A 13,984-nucleotide genomic window follows, 5' to 3' on the forward strand; every position below is an offset into this window, starting at 1 on the left:
GAGCACCTTTGCTGCTGGGGAAAGGGGGTTTCATTGACTTGGTTTTGATCAGCCAAAGTGATCAGTTGGGAATGAAGTGCATTGTTTCTCTCCCAGAAACTCCTGATCTGCAGGAAGGAAGCTGGCTTGACCCTTAGGACATCATCTGTTTTGGTGGCACCACATGAAGGAATCTCATCAGAAGGTTTTCCAGGCATCTCCAGATCACCTGAGACTGGAATATTTCCATTGGTGAGGATGCTCAAGTTTTACGGCTTCCGGACTTGCAGCCCTGAGGCAAATTTCTGCTGGCCCCTGCATCTCCAACCATCAGACGTGTAGTTTTGATGTGGCTATGGCTCATGGTGGGGCTTCAGAGGTGAGGAGTAGGTTTGTAGTTGTTGACTGGTCTCAACCTTTCATGTGACCTTCAGTAACACCATGGGAATTTTGCCCGGCTGCAGAACTTTGACTATCTTCTCTGGTTCACTTGGATGAAGAGTGCTTCTCTCTTTTCCTTCTTGATTTTTAGACTTCAAACTTCCTTGAAAATGAAGGAAATGAAACCAGAGGGCGTTTTTGTGAGTGACGAGAGAGCCCAGTCTTGTTCCAGAGAAGAAATGAAATTTAGAATGAAGGCAGACAAAATATCTCATCAGTCATTTGCACTGGCTGCAAGAGTTTGAGAGCCACTTAATCTGAGAGGTGAGGGTGACCCAGACTGTGATGTCCCTTGATGGGGTACTTGGTGCATTGCATTAACATGTTTCATTTTTCTCCCAGCTGCTGCAGAAGGTCCCATTGGCACCGGTGCCTGTGACATGGAGCATGGATGTTGCAGGGCAGTACCTGCTGATCCTACCAGGTCCTGTTGCAGGGCTGAGTTCTTTCTCCACAGTTTTGAACCCTTTCCCAGCTAGGTAAACCCAGGCAAACTGTTTTCCCCCACAGTGCCTGAGTTTTCTGGGGATTTGGGGATGTATGAGAACCCTGGGAGAAGGGAGACATGGGGTGGGAAGGGAGAGGAGAGCAGGGGTAGATGAGGGTGAGGAGTAAGGAGGCCTCTCTGTTCATATTGCCTTGGAAACATGGACTTTTTCTCTCTCAGCCTTGGCAGTTGTGGCAAAAGACTTCTATGCTGACTTTCACATGGGAATTGGCACTTGGGAGGTCCCTGTATCTGGATGGGTCTGGCTTGCACCCTGGGTGCTAGATTTGCCAAAATCCCGAGTACCCCCAGGAGACCCAAAGGTCTGTGGGCAGTGGTATCTGAAGATCCCAAATTTCACCTAGACACTGTGAGGGGCTGGGCACTGGTGTCCCAAAGCAGGGGCTCAACACCTGAGGACATGTTCAATCTCAGCTTGTGATGCAACAGGAATTAGCAGCACCTTCTTCCCCTGTGGGAAGTGCATCCCTTGGCTTCTGTTGAAGCCCCTGTACTGGATGCTGGAGGTGAGTGGGGGACTGTGGGAGTAGGTGCCACGCAGGGGAGTGCTGCCCAGACGGTGTCTTTTCTTCAGCCCCAGCAAAGTCAATGCCATGGCTCCACAGGCACGAAACCCCTGGGTTACTAGCTCTGCTGCCTGAAACCCTGGTGGGGGTTTTGTTGCTGGAGATATGCAGAAGAGTCATGGTGCAAGGGTTGTTCCCAGAAGCAGCAGCAGAGACAGGAGCTGCATGACCTTTGGCAGGGACTGGTTCCCCCTTGCACCCCTTTCCCTGCCTGCCTGGCCCCCACGGTTCCTCCTTGTTGGGGAGCTGTTTGTGAGTGCATGACCCAGGTTGTGAGTGCTGAGATCAGTAAGTGAAGCGCCCGGCCGCGCTCTCTGCCTCCATGTGACTGCAGTTTCCGTTAGCTCCTTCCGCAAAGGCTATATTAGTGCTAAGCGAGAAAGCGGGTGAGAGAGAAACCCAGTAAGTTGCAACTACCCCCCTAGAGCGCCCCGAGTGCAATCAGAGAGGCTGCGGCTGCAGGATGAGTTGTGGCAAACCCTCTTCGCTGCCCCACATGGTAAGTAACTGTCCTCCAATACCTTTGCTGGAGGGAGAACCACTGCCTGGGGTTTTTGGGGAGCCCCTCTTGCCAGGCTGAAGATCTGTGATGGTTGTGTGTTGCTAATGCCCATGCTCAGAAGAGCTGTGGCTGCGTGGGCCAGCGTCGGGGCTGGCACGCGTTGTGGGGAGTGCCCTGGGGGCACCCAGACCTCTTGCTCAGTGTTTTCCGTCTGAGGCTGCCGCATGCTCTCCTGGCCAGGCGAGCGCCGTCCCCGCAGCCCCAGGGAGGAGTGTGGGAGGATGGAGACACTTAAGATGTTGGGGGAGGCCATTGCTGTGTGGCAGAGAAAGGCTGAGCTGGGTGAAAGAAAGTATGAGCTTCTGCAGGGAGATTCAAGGGCCAAAGGCAAGCTGAGCCAAAGCCTCTGTGTTTTGGCTGCAGTGAGGACATGGCAGGGTTCTCTTGCCACCGTGCCTTAGTGGAAGGCTCTGCTGGAGACAGAGAGCTTGGGAGGGCATAAGCTGCTGTGTCTTGGCTCCAGCCCAGGAAAAGGAGGCTTCCTCTCCATCCCCACCAGACTAGTAAATGCCACTTTGATAAGACACCAGCGTAATGCTTTCTGCTGTCCAAAGAAAGGAGACAACCCAGGATGTGTCCCCTGCTCCCTTTATGCTGTGAGGCTCCTGCTACTTGGGCTGCCAAAAATAACCCTTCATTTCTTCTTCAAGCACTGGCAGTTATGAAAACACAGCTTGTCAAGCCCTCACCGAGACCTTGCTGCTCATTTGCTTGAGGTTCAGCTTTCCCCCAGATGCAAATGCCGTCAGCTCCAGTTCCACAAAGTTAGTAACTGGGCACCTTGTGCTGGAGAGCCTCTGCTTCCCTGGGAGGACCTCTGGCAGGGATGGGTGCTGCAGGGAACTTGGCGGTAGCTGGGTCAGTGCCTCCCAGGGGCATATTTGTGTCAGAGTGGGGGGCATGAGCCCTGGAGCGGCGAGAAGCCTCTACTTGAGGACTGCAGTTCAGTGACGTTTGCGAGCAGCTGTGCAGTGACAACGATGCTTCTCCCATGTGTGCCGCTCTGTGCAGGAACCAGACTGCCACCCCCCTGTCCCCTCTCCTGCCCTTCAGGCTCTCCTTGGTGGTTCCCATCAAGGGGTCCTGCTGGGATGGGTGGGCTTGGTGCTGGGGCTCTTTGCCAATGCTCTGTGAGCAGCTTGCAGTGGCCCAGGTCTCACAGGGCATGATGGCCACCACTTATGCCATGTTGGTAGCCCATTGCCTCTGAGTACTTCAGGGGGCAACAACAGGAGCTTTGTGCCTGCCTGCAGGCAGCACTTACAGGCAAGAGGCTGGCCATGCACAAGGATCGCTGCTGCCATGATGGGCTCCCTGGGAGAATCTGGGCCTTTTAAGATGAGTAGTCTGCAGCTTTTGACCTTCTCACCCCTGTCTCTGTCTCTGCAGGAGTGCCGCCACTGACATGGAGGCTCCACTCCCTGGTGTCTCCCTGCTTCTGGTCCTCCTGGCAGTGGGATGGGGAAGTCAGGCGACTGCAGACTGGGCAACATCTCCTGGCAGCTGTGAGCTTGTAAGTCCTCACTTGCAAATCCTCACCCTCCTGACTGGCCCTGCCACGCAAAGCCCTGGTGCCTCAGCCTTTCTAGACCTTCCATCTCCCAGCTACTGGTTCAGCTTAAGGAGTGGACTGGGTGCCAAGGCTCTAACTACAGAGCCACCTCCTCCATCCCCACTCTGCTCTCCAAACTTCTTCCTCCTCACCTCCTCCCATCTCCTGTGTCTCAGTGTGGTGTTACATATCCACTTCTTTCTTTAGGTTCAGAGAACTGCACACTGCACTGGGAGATGGCTGAGCTCTGTCCCAGGAAATCTTCGAGGTGATACAGAGGAGCTGTTGCTTGACGACAACGCTATCCAGGTTGTGGGCAATACCTCTCTGCTCTTGTACCACCAGCTGCGGCATCTCAGCTTGCCTAAGAACCGTCTAGAGCTCATTGAGCCCGGAGCCTTTCTCAGCAGCCAAGGCCTTCATATGCTCTCTTTGGCAGACAACCTTATATTCACCAACTACTCGCTGACAGCAGCTGCTCTTTCTGCTCTGCCAGCCTTGAGGATGCTGGATCTAGCTGGAAACCGTCTCACTGAGGATATGGTATTGGTTTTGGTCGGCAACCTGTCCTCTCTGGAGTCCTTGTCCATAGCTAGGAACATCATCATGAGGCTGGACTCATCCTTCTTCACAAATCTGACACAGCTCTTGGAGCTGAACCTGGAGAAGAACTACATCTTTGAGATTGACCAAGCTTTCAAAGGGCTGCAGAGGCTGCAAAGGCTCAACATAGCTTATAACTACCTCCCCTGTGTAGTGGAGTTTGACCTGACTCAGCTCAGGGTGCTCAATGTCAGCAGCAATGTCATTGAGTGGTTTCTGGCACTGGAAAGTGATGATCTCTTTGAGCTGGAGGTGCTCGACCTGTCCCACAACCGTCTCCTCTTCTTCCCTGTGTTGCCTCGGCAGAGCAAGCTGCACTCTTTGCTGCTGAAGGACAACAAGATGAGCTTCTACCAGCGCCTTCCCAATGGCACATCCCTGGCAGATGTCACAGTGCAGTTCCTGCTCATTGATGGCAACTCAACCAACATCACAACGGTCAGTCTCTGGGATGAGATCTGCCACAGCAACCTCTCCTCTCTGCACCTCCTGGATATGAGCCAGAACCAGGTGTGGTACCTGCCAGAGGGCTTCCTGGCCCAGATGCCCTCCCTGACCCACCTGAAGCTCAACCAGAACTGCCTGGAGATGTTTCACCTGTCGGAGGGGAACCCTTTTGCCATGCTGATGGAGCTGGACCTCAGCCAGAACCAGCTGTCAGAGCTGGGGGCAGAGGTGGGTGCCAGGGACATCCTGCCCAACCTGCAGCTCTTCAACCTTAGCAACAACAGGCTGCGGGCACTTCCTCCTGAGGTTTTCACCTACGCTAGGAAGATCACTACTGTGGACCTCAGCCGCAACCGGGTTGACCTCTGTCCCCAGACAGCTGTTGCAGGCAAGGTGGAGAGTGCCCCCTGCGTGGACATCAGGGGTGTAAAGACCTTGACTCATCTCTCCCTGGCTGGCTGTGGTCTGCAGGGACTGGGTGGCCACCCCTTCCAGGGCACATCACTGATGCATTTGGACCTCTCCGACAACCGTCAGGCACTGTCTGGGGACCTGGGATGGCTGCAGGACCTTACACGGACGTTTCAGGTGTTGTCTCTTAGGAACACCAGCCTCTCCACCACTGCAGTGGACTTCTCTGCCTTTAACAGCCTTGTGCGATTGGACCTTTCAGGGAACTCCTTGACTGTCTTCCCTGCTTCTCTGAGTATCCTGAAACTGCACAGCCTGGACCTGCGGGACAACTGCCTCCCAACTCTCCCGCTGGATGTTGCGCACACACCGCTGGGAAAGAGCCTGCGGGAGGTCTACCTCAGCCAAAACCCCTACAACTGCTGCACGCTGGGCTGGTGGGACTCCCTGCAGTGGGTTGAGGGGTTGCATGTCCCTGACAGGCAGGAGGTGACCTGCAGCTATGCCTCCCGCACACTGAGCCCCAGGGCACTGCCCGAGCCTGTCCTGCAGAGCTGCCGCTGGCAGACAACTGACCTGGCACTCCTCTACTTGGTGCTGGCTCTGCCCACCTGCCTGACACTTCTGGTGGCCTTTGCTGTCATCTTCCTCATGTTCAAGCAAAAGCTGCTGAAAGTGGTGAAAAGCCGGTGTGGGGTGTCAAGCCCTTACTGATGGCTGAGGAGGAGGAGAAGGAAGGGCTCAGGAACAGTTAATGCAAGTGGGTTGTCAGGATTACAGCCGATAACCCCTCTGAGGTGGGTGAGGTGGAGACTTGATGGATGGTGCTGGGAGAGCTGCTGTTCCTGCTATCAATGCCCTAAGGCTACCTGGAAGTTGCGGGGTCATGTCTGGTGACAGAGCCTGGGGCTGTACTGGGCATCCTCAAGGGATGTATCTTCAGCAGAAACCTTCAGCTGATGGTGAGAGCCAAGCAAACACAACACCAAACACCTCTTGGCTGAAGGGGCACACACACTTCGCCCCAGGGCTGTTTTTCTCCCCCTTCTGGCAGTTCCTTTAATTTATTCACCCCCAAAGCTAACTGTGCTGCAAAACATCCTCCATGTCTGCAAGCAGCCTTCATGAATTGCCCCAGGTTGGAGCAAGCATCACCCAGGCACTGTGGAGAAGGTTGCCCCTGGCCACAGCTTCCCGTGTTACTCTTGCCAGCACTAGCAATCTCGCAGGCAGACAGGGGTGTGAACCTACTTGTGTGTGCTGCTGAGACAGGTGTTGTTAGCTGAAGGATGTGTTTGGGGTGTTGTTACTTGGTTAAGTCAGTTAGAAAAGCCCATAAAAATAGCTCAATCTTCAAAGATTTAAAATATTGCTGGAAACACAGGAGAATAAATTATATCACTTGAAATATTCTATTATTATTTTCTTTTTCTCTGGCAACTGCTGGATTAAAGAGATGCAAAGGAGATAAGAGAAAGCCTTCCTCCTTGTTGCGCAAGCCCCACTCTCACAGGCTGCTGGCTCCAGCAGCATGGGGGGGTTTCCTCCACCCAGCCCTGGTCACAGCACGTACTGGCTCTCTCCTACCGGCATTGTGCTACCAGGGGAAGTGCTGCTTTGTTCCTTGGAGGGTTACTGTGGGTAGAAATGAGAAGTGATGGTGGTTTAGGCTAACTCAAAAGCCTTTCTGAGAACTGGAGCAGCTTTATTCCCATGGTACTGTTGGGATTTTTCCCGTGAAACGTGTCTCAATTTAATGAGAACACAGGGTGCAGAGAAGTGAGTGGCAGCGCCAGTGTGGGCATACTGAGGGCTTGTCCTTGCCTGAACTCAGAGGAGCTCAGTGGAGCAATGCAGGGTGTGCTGGGGGCTCAAACCCCCACCGCTAGCCCCGGTGTCCCTCTGCCTTACACTGGAGTTGTCCTGGGATGTGGTGGAGGGAGATGCCCAAGGCTGGCGTGTGGCCAGGGGTGATGCCGGGGGACAGCGCAGGCAGCAGGAACCAAGGAGGGCAGCATCCTCCCTGGCACAGGCGTGGGGATGAGAATGGGGGCCACTGGTGAGCTTTGCATGGCTGATTGCTGGGTGAGGCTGGAAAAAATGGTGTAGGTCAGACCATACTGGACCAGCCAGCAGCACCACTGGGGCCAAGTGCTGTCAAGGCTCTGGAAGACCAGCTTTCAAACCGGTCTAGGAAAATGGCTGTAACCGTTTTCATTTATTATACTGTTATGTTAGACCAAAATAGCCAAAACTAAATCAGGACCTGGCTGGGGAATCCCTCAAACTATTTCAGCTGTTCCTTTGCCCATAAGCTGCATGCCCGACGGACTACAGTGACCTATAAATATATCCCTGCGATGTCCTCCATCAGGTCTGCACTAGTGCCAGGTACTGCAGCTGTATTTCAGTGTCTCCCCACTGGCAGGGTGAGCAGGGTGCCCCTGTGAGCACCACTCTCCCTGGGGTCGTTTGCCCCTGCTGTGGGTGCTGGGTCTGGCTTCAGAGAGTGGATGTATGTGCTTCCTCTGCCACAGGCACCATTGCTTCTCCTTTTGGTGGGGAGCTCTGGGGTACAGCTGTGGGCAGGCATGTGGGTAGGAACCCAGGTGCCGGGCACTGCCAGGGCATGGATAAAAAGCAGGCATTTTTTCTCATATTGAGCCAGTGTGGAAGCTACTTAATGTTCTTCCATCAGGGCAGGTGTTCGCAGCTTTGCCTGGGCACAGCTGCATGGTGTCCAGAAAGCCAAGGCTCACCTGGAGCTGGGATGTGCAAGGGATGTCAGGGCAAGACTAGATTCCACTTTTAGAGTGGCTGATGTCCTTACAAAGCTGCTGTTCATCATCTTTGCACAGTCATGGCGATCAGTATGTCACACCCATATTCAGTAACAGCCAGAAAGGACATCCTGGAGAGCAACAAGACGGTCACCCTCATGTTGGGAAAACTGTGGAGTATGCTTTCTTGAAGTACATTTCTAGAAGAAGAGGGTGTCTGGGAGCAGTCAGTGTGGTAGGCTGTGCTTGACCAACCTGCTTGCCTCTCTTGTTGACATGGATGGATTTGTAGGCAAGGGGAGAGCAGTGGGCACCATTTACCTCTACTTCAGCAAGGCTTTTAACACCATGTCTTACAATGTTCTTGCATCCAAGTGAGGATGTCATGGTCTCGATGAGTGGGGCAACCAGGTAGGTAAAACTCAGTTGGATGATCAAGCATGAATGGCAGCAGTTAGTAGGATGTGCTCTACCAGGAGGCTGGTGAAATGACACCAGGGTTCTGATCTGGGATCTGTGCTGTTAGATGTCTTTGTCCATGATCTGGAGGAGGCCATGGAATGCCTTCATGCGAAGTTCACAAATGAGCCTAAATTGGGAGGACCAATTGGGAGGCCAAATGCTGAGTCCTGCACTTCGGACACAACAACCCCCAGCAGCGCTACAGGCTTGGGGAGGAGTGGCTGGAGAGCTGCCAGGCAGAGAGGGACCTGGGGGTGTTGATGGACAGCCGGCTGAGCCTGAGCCAGCAGTGTGCCCAGGTGGCCGGGAAGGACAACAGCATCCTGGCCTGGATCAAGAATAGTGTTGTCAGCAGGAGCAGGGAGGTGATCATGCCCCTGTACTCAGCTTTGGTGAGGCCTCACCTCGAGTACTGTGTCCAGTTTGGGGCACCTCACTACAAGAAGGACACTGAGGTGCTGGAGAGGGTACAGAGGTGGGCTACACCAAGCTAGCAAAGGATTTGGAGCATGAGTTGTACAAGGAACAGCTGAGGGATCTAGGGCCTGGAGGGGAGACCTTATTGCTCTCTCCTGAAAGGCGGTTGTAGCGAGGCGGAGATTGGTCTGTTCTCCCTAGTAGCAAGTGACAGGACAAAGAGAAATGGCCTTAAGTTGTGCCAGGGGAGGTTCAGGTTGGATGTTGTGAAGAATTTCTTTACTGAAAGGGTTGTCAGGCACTGGAACCACCTGCCCAGGGAGGTGGTTGAGTTGCCATCCTTGGAGGTGTTTAAGAGAGAGGTAGATGTCGTGCTGAGGGACACGGTTTAGTGGTGTTGATAGAGCTAGGGCAAAGGTTGGACTTGACCTTGAAGGTCTCTTCCAACCAAAACTGTTCTATGATTCTATGACCAGTTGATATTAGGTAGGGCTGCCATCCTGAAGGTGGGCTGAAGGAATGAGCCATCAGGAACCTCACGATCTAGAGACGTGGTTAACATCTCAAGCAAGCACTCAATAGACCTCATGTAGACCTCATCTGGTGAGGACAGCCATGCCTGGGAAGGGGGTGCAGACTACATCCTTGGAGCCCTGCCAGGATGAAGCTGGGTGCAGGATGGCCTGGCCGCAGGACAGGCTGAGTGTGGAAGAGAGGTCCCCACAGGTCTCCTCCCACCCAAGTGGGAGATCTTTGTATGCTGTTATGTTGCAATTTTTGACTGGAAACAGGGCAAGGCCTGTGCCCTTTCCATTCCTGGGAGAGCTGAGTCAGACGTTACATTTTTTTGAATTTTTGGCAAGTGAGGCATTGCCTTCCATTTATCTTCTGAAGACTCCCTTGGACAAACGTAACTTCACTTCTTTTCTCCAGTGATGGCAAAACACAATGGTTTAACTGACACTAGTTTCAGATTTTTCACAGAACTAATTCTATTATTCCAGTGTAGGAGGAGACCTCTTCCAAATTCCAGCTTCTGTGCTATGATATCTTACTGATAAAAATGACATATTTTAATTCATTTGTGGTTGCAAGAAGACAGGAACTAAACTAGTCTTGGAGACAATTTACAACTCCTCTTAGTTACCTCAGGCATCAGTTTGTCGAGGCTACTCAGGATGAAGGCCCATCTCACTCATAACCCTCACAGCCACCCAGGTTCAGAAGGCCAAAACCTGGGAAGCTTTTGGAGTTGTGTAATTTCTAAAGAATCCTAAAATTAGTTCTCTAGTTCTTACAAAAGAGTAAGATTTGGCTAGTACAAACTAGCTGAGGTAGAGAGTGGAACTAAAAAACTTCAGTGGGATAAGTAAAATACTCATTTGCAGAGGTGAATTTCTCAGTGGCCATAAAAACATTACGTGAAAGACCTTTTGCTGTAGCTTTACTTGTCACATCAGGTTCTTCCCTACCATGATTCTGAGTGAGCTGGGAACTGCAGTCTGATGAGGCAGCAGAGTGAAATGTCTTTTTTTTTTTTTTACTCTAAAACTACCCCCAACCTTTGTGACCTTCTACCACACTACTTTTTTTTTAGACAGTTTGAGCATAATTTCTCAGAACTAAGCACTTACTGAGAAAGCATCATCCAGCAGTATAAGGAAGCAAAACACCTCACTTCAGCAGTTTGAAATCACTGTTGTACTTTCAAAAGTACTTTCAAGACTAACCATCCCATTTCTTAAATATAAGGATTTATATTTGTGTAAGCTGAAGCTGGAGATTTAAGCATCACTCAGGAAACATGAGAGTAATAGTCTCAATGCAATGTTGATTTATCCAGAAATAATATATATACTTAACGTTCCAGCAAGTAATAATATATACTTATATAATAGAGCTTTAACATTGCTTTCAAGAGAGAAATATTTAACACTCCATTTTCAGACCAAGCTGAATAGAAATCACAGCAAGGCAAGCTGGTGAGGTTTTCAGCTAAAGCCGAGTGAAATGTAAACAAAAGATTACATAATCCAAAATTTTTTTAGGCACTCAGGAAAAGACTCAAAATACCAAGTTAAGTTCAGCTGCTCAATTTCCATTTCATCAAGTCTGGGATCTTAAACAAACTTCACTTACACCTGGAATTTCTGTAGCACCTCAGGCCTTGGGTTCTCTGTAGCCAATGTAACGTGCATCAAATGCACGAACCGAGAATGATGTGGTGAGATACATCCACTGATACCATTCTCTCTGTTCCAACTGCGAGATTTGTCTCTGAACTGCCCGTCCAAGACATCTTTTTCCAGAATTATACTTCTTCACCTGACTCCACGTCCCAGCCACAGGACTCCAGCTGCTCATCCTGTGGAAACTCAACCTCAATGTCATAGATGAAATCTGGGTCATCCTTCTTCTTCCTGTTCTTTTCAAAGAGCTCATCCATGATGCGCTTCCTTTTGGCTAGTTCCTTGTCATCTAGTTTGTTCATATCCTCTTCTGGGTCAATGGTCTCTTCCTGCCGAAACGTTTTCAAGCCCTCAGCCAGGCTCTCTCCTGCCAAATGACCTTTCAACAAACTGTACAGCTTTCGTAGCTGATGCAGGGAGACTCCTTCTAGGTAAGCCTTGTGCCGAGGGTTATTCTTCAGCTGCTCAGCAGCCATTCTGCAGTCTAAAGAGAAAGCTGCCATGAAGACTTCAGAGCTGCAAGCAAATCCCTTCCCATAAACATATCCTCTTCTTGCAAATAATCACAAGCAAGACCTCCACAGTTAGCAGACCCACTACTCAGGCTAAGATGTAGCCCTGGGCTCTGCAGTGGAGAAAGGAGACAGTGTTACCCCAAAACAACACTGCTTTGCACTTCCTGCATGCTGGTAAGAAGCTACTCGGTGGTTACTAAAAATGCTGTTACCGACTAGCTGTTCCTCTCACCGTGTCTGGATGAGACTTGGGGAATGCAGCAAGTAAACTCACCACACCTGAGAACTTTGAGAAATTTCTGACAGGCATGATACGCTGACGAGTCTTATCCTCGCTCTCTTCTTTGTAGATCAGGATAATGGACGGGGGCTGAAAGCAGACGCCGCACTTCTTTGCAATGTAAGTCATTACCATTCTTGCTGCTGACTGAAGTGTGGTCAGCTCTATCAGAGACGTTCTCACTGAAAAACAGGAAAAGAAAAAAGGGAAAGCATGAGTATCTCTCAGTACTGTTCTTTTTATCAGGATTAGTGACACAAGTTCAGCAAAAACACACAGTCAGGGTGTAAGTCTCCCCGATTTCAGCAGAAGCTGAACATGTCTCTACAAGCTGTATGAGCCAGGTGCCAGGGTGCAGAGTGACTCCCAACTGCTAGTTTACACTTTTGCCACTACTCAGCCAAGACTATGTTACACAAACTAATCTTCTGGTCTACCAGCTAAATAGAGTACTACGGAGTCAAATGATACTTAAAAGATATTTTTATATATATTTATTCTTTTTTAAAAGTGAAAAATGTCATAAAATAGTAAATCAATGTATTACAGTTTCTTCGAAAACATTTACGGCATAAGATATCCACTGTTCTGGAAAGCCAGAAATTGCTTACCTACCAAACCCTCTTCTGCTCTAACTACCAGGCTTTTAACTTTGTATCACCTCATAGTTCCTATGAAAGCTCCAAGGGATAATCCAATTTTTCAGTAAAAATATAAAAATACATTTTTGCTGTATATTTGAAAAAAAAACTTAAGAAAAATGCAGATAAAACAAAAATCTGAAACACCTTGGAACCCCACTGGAAAAGTTTCCACAAAATTAAACCTGAATGTTGCAAGAGATGTAACAAAGACAGAATTCTATTATACACACTTGTCTATTACACATATTTGATTTGAAAATATATAAATTCATTGGTATAGTTCAAATGCCTTTATTTGTCTGTTTCTGTCTCAAAATTGGGGATACCCCACTCCCTACTTCATATGGTAAGGGAGAACCTTGCATCCAGAATGTCGACATATTCTTTTATAAAACTTTCTTATAGTTTCAGAGTGATCTCAATATAGCAGCATAGCTGTAGCCTAGGACAGATGGGACAAGGAGAGAGAAAGGATTCAGAAATGAAGACTAAAAATAATTAAACTTCTTATTAGGCAGCAATGAAGATATGAATTCATTTTAAAGAGAGGAGTTGAACTGTTCAGTCCTTCTCAAACTAAAAAACACCATCAATGAAACTGAAAAGCCAAGAATTTACAAGTGACAAATGAAAATGCTTTTTACACTGCATATTACCACTTGTAGAGTTTAAATTATAAAATGAAGGCTAAGAAAGTCTTAAGATTTGAAAATGCTGAGCTGCTGCAGGTGCGTGGAAGAATCGGAAGCTTCTGTCATGCTTAAATGGCAGAGAAAAAGGGTGAGTGGGGAGGAAGGGCTGAGTCAGATAAAATATTAGAGAAGACTTAAAGATCCAAATCTGCTGCAGATCCTCTTTCCTAGCTTAGTGTAAAAGAGAATGTATGTCTTTTTGATTTAAATAACTGAAAATAGGCCAAACGCGAAGGTCATCTCCTTCTCTACAGAATGCAGTAAGGGGAAGTATGAAATTACACCCAGAGCTGTAACATACGTCTCCAAATCAAGACAAATTCCTTTAATCTTCAAAAACTACTTCCAAGATCAGTTGAAAAGTCTTCCTTCTTTGTTAAAAATCATGTAGAAAAGAGTTCAAATTTGCAGTAATGTTCTCAATACTGATAATTAACTACAGCTGCTCAGCCTTTTGCTTTTAAATAGTTCTATGAGTTGGGAAAGAAAAGCAGGTGTCTCTTAAGGGCCACTTTTGCTATCTTAAAATGAGAAATTATGCTTCCAACTGAACTAAAACGGCTTTTCGAAGGGTCACTAACAATCACAAGAGTGGGCCTTCATCTCTCAGAAGCAAATAAATCCTTAGGTGAGAAAGACAAATACGAGAAGAAGCCCTTCGGATCCATGCAAAGGAGAGGAAAGAGGTTTCGTATCTTCAGGCAGAGACCTTTGTTACCCTGCATGAAGGCTGGTTTCAGTATCTCTGAAACACAGACAAGTGCTTTTTGGTTTGGTTCTTTTTTTCTTTCCCTGCCAACTGCTGTGCTGCAGGAAAACCACTTTTGCCATTAAAAAGCCGCTTTTCCATCGCGTATTTCCACCCAACCCTCGGCATCGCGCGCGGCCGAGGCCTAAACGTTGAGAGAGGGGTGGGGTGGGGTCCGGTCCGTCCTT

The 13,984-nt window shown here is 49.3% G+C and overlaps 2 protein-coding genes across 2 annotated transcripts; one reads left to right on the plus strand and one right to left on the minus strand.

Annotated features, from left to right (window-relative positions):
• Positions 1–3,455: 3,455 nt before the first annotated feature.
• Positions 3,456–5,783, plus strand: NRROS (negative regulator of reactive oxygen species). The gene is made up of 2 exons (XM_009867889.1): positions 3,456–3,569; positions 3,816–5,783. Exons 1-2 carry the CDS (start codon positions 3,462–3,464, stop codon positions 5,781–5,783), a joined length of 2,076 nt encoding a protein of 691 aa, XP_009866191.1. The 5' UTR covers positions 3,456–3,461.
• Positions 5,784–11,039: 5,256 nt separating this feature from the next.
• On the minus strand, positions 11,040–11,847 carry CEP19 (centrosomal protein 19kDa). The gene is made up of 2 exons (XM_009867878.1): positions 11,712–11,847; positions 11,040–11,401 (listed from the first exon to the last, which is right to left on the minus strand). The coding sequence occupies exons 1-2, from the start codon at positions 11,845–11,847 to the stop codon at positions 11,040–11,042; spliced, it is 498 nt and encodes a 165-aa protein (XP_009866180.1).
• Positions 11,848–13,984: the final 2,137 nt, after the last annotated feature.

The sequence above is a fragment of the Apaloderma vittatum genome, unplaced genomic scaffold (assembly GCF_000703405.1).
Source record: "Apaloderma vittatum isolate BGI_N311 unplaced genomic scaffold, ASM70340v1 scaffold34230, whole genome shotgun sequence".
Taxonomy (NCBI): Eukaryota; Metazoa; Chordata; class Aves; order Trogoniformes; family Trogonidae; genus Apaloderma; species Apaloderma vittatum.

Coding starts and splice junctions, on each gene's coding strand:
- NRROS (XM_009867889.1), top strand. CDS start 3,462: ATGGAGGCTCCACTCCCTGGTGTCTCCCTGCTTCTGGTCCTCCTGGCA. Junction 3,570..3,815: donor CTCCTGGCAGCTGTGAGCTT/GTAAGTCCTCAC, acceptor TTCTTTCTTTAG/GTTCAGAGAACTGCACACTG.
- CEP19 (XM_009867878.1), bottom strand. CDS start 11,847: ATGGTAATGACTTACATTGCAAAGAAGTGCGGCGTCTGCTTTCAGCCC. Junction 11,402..11,711: donor AAATTTCTCAAAGTTCTCAG/GTGTGGTGAGTT, acceptor CTTTCTCTTTAG/ACTGCAGAATGGCTGCTGAG.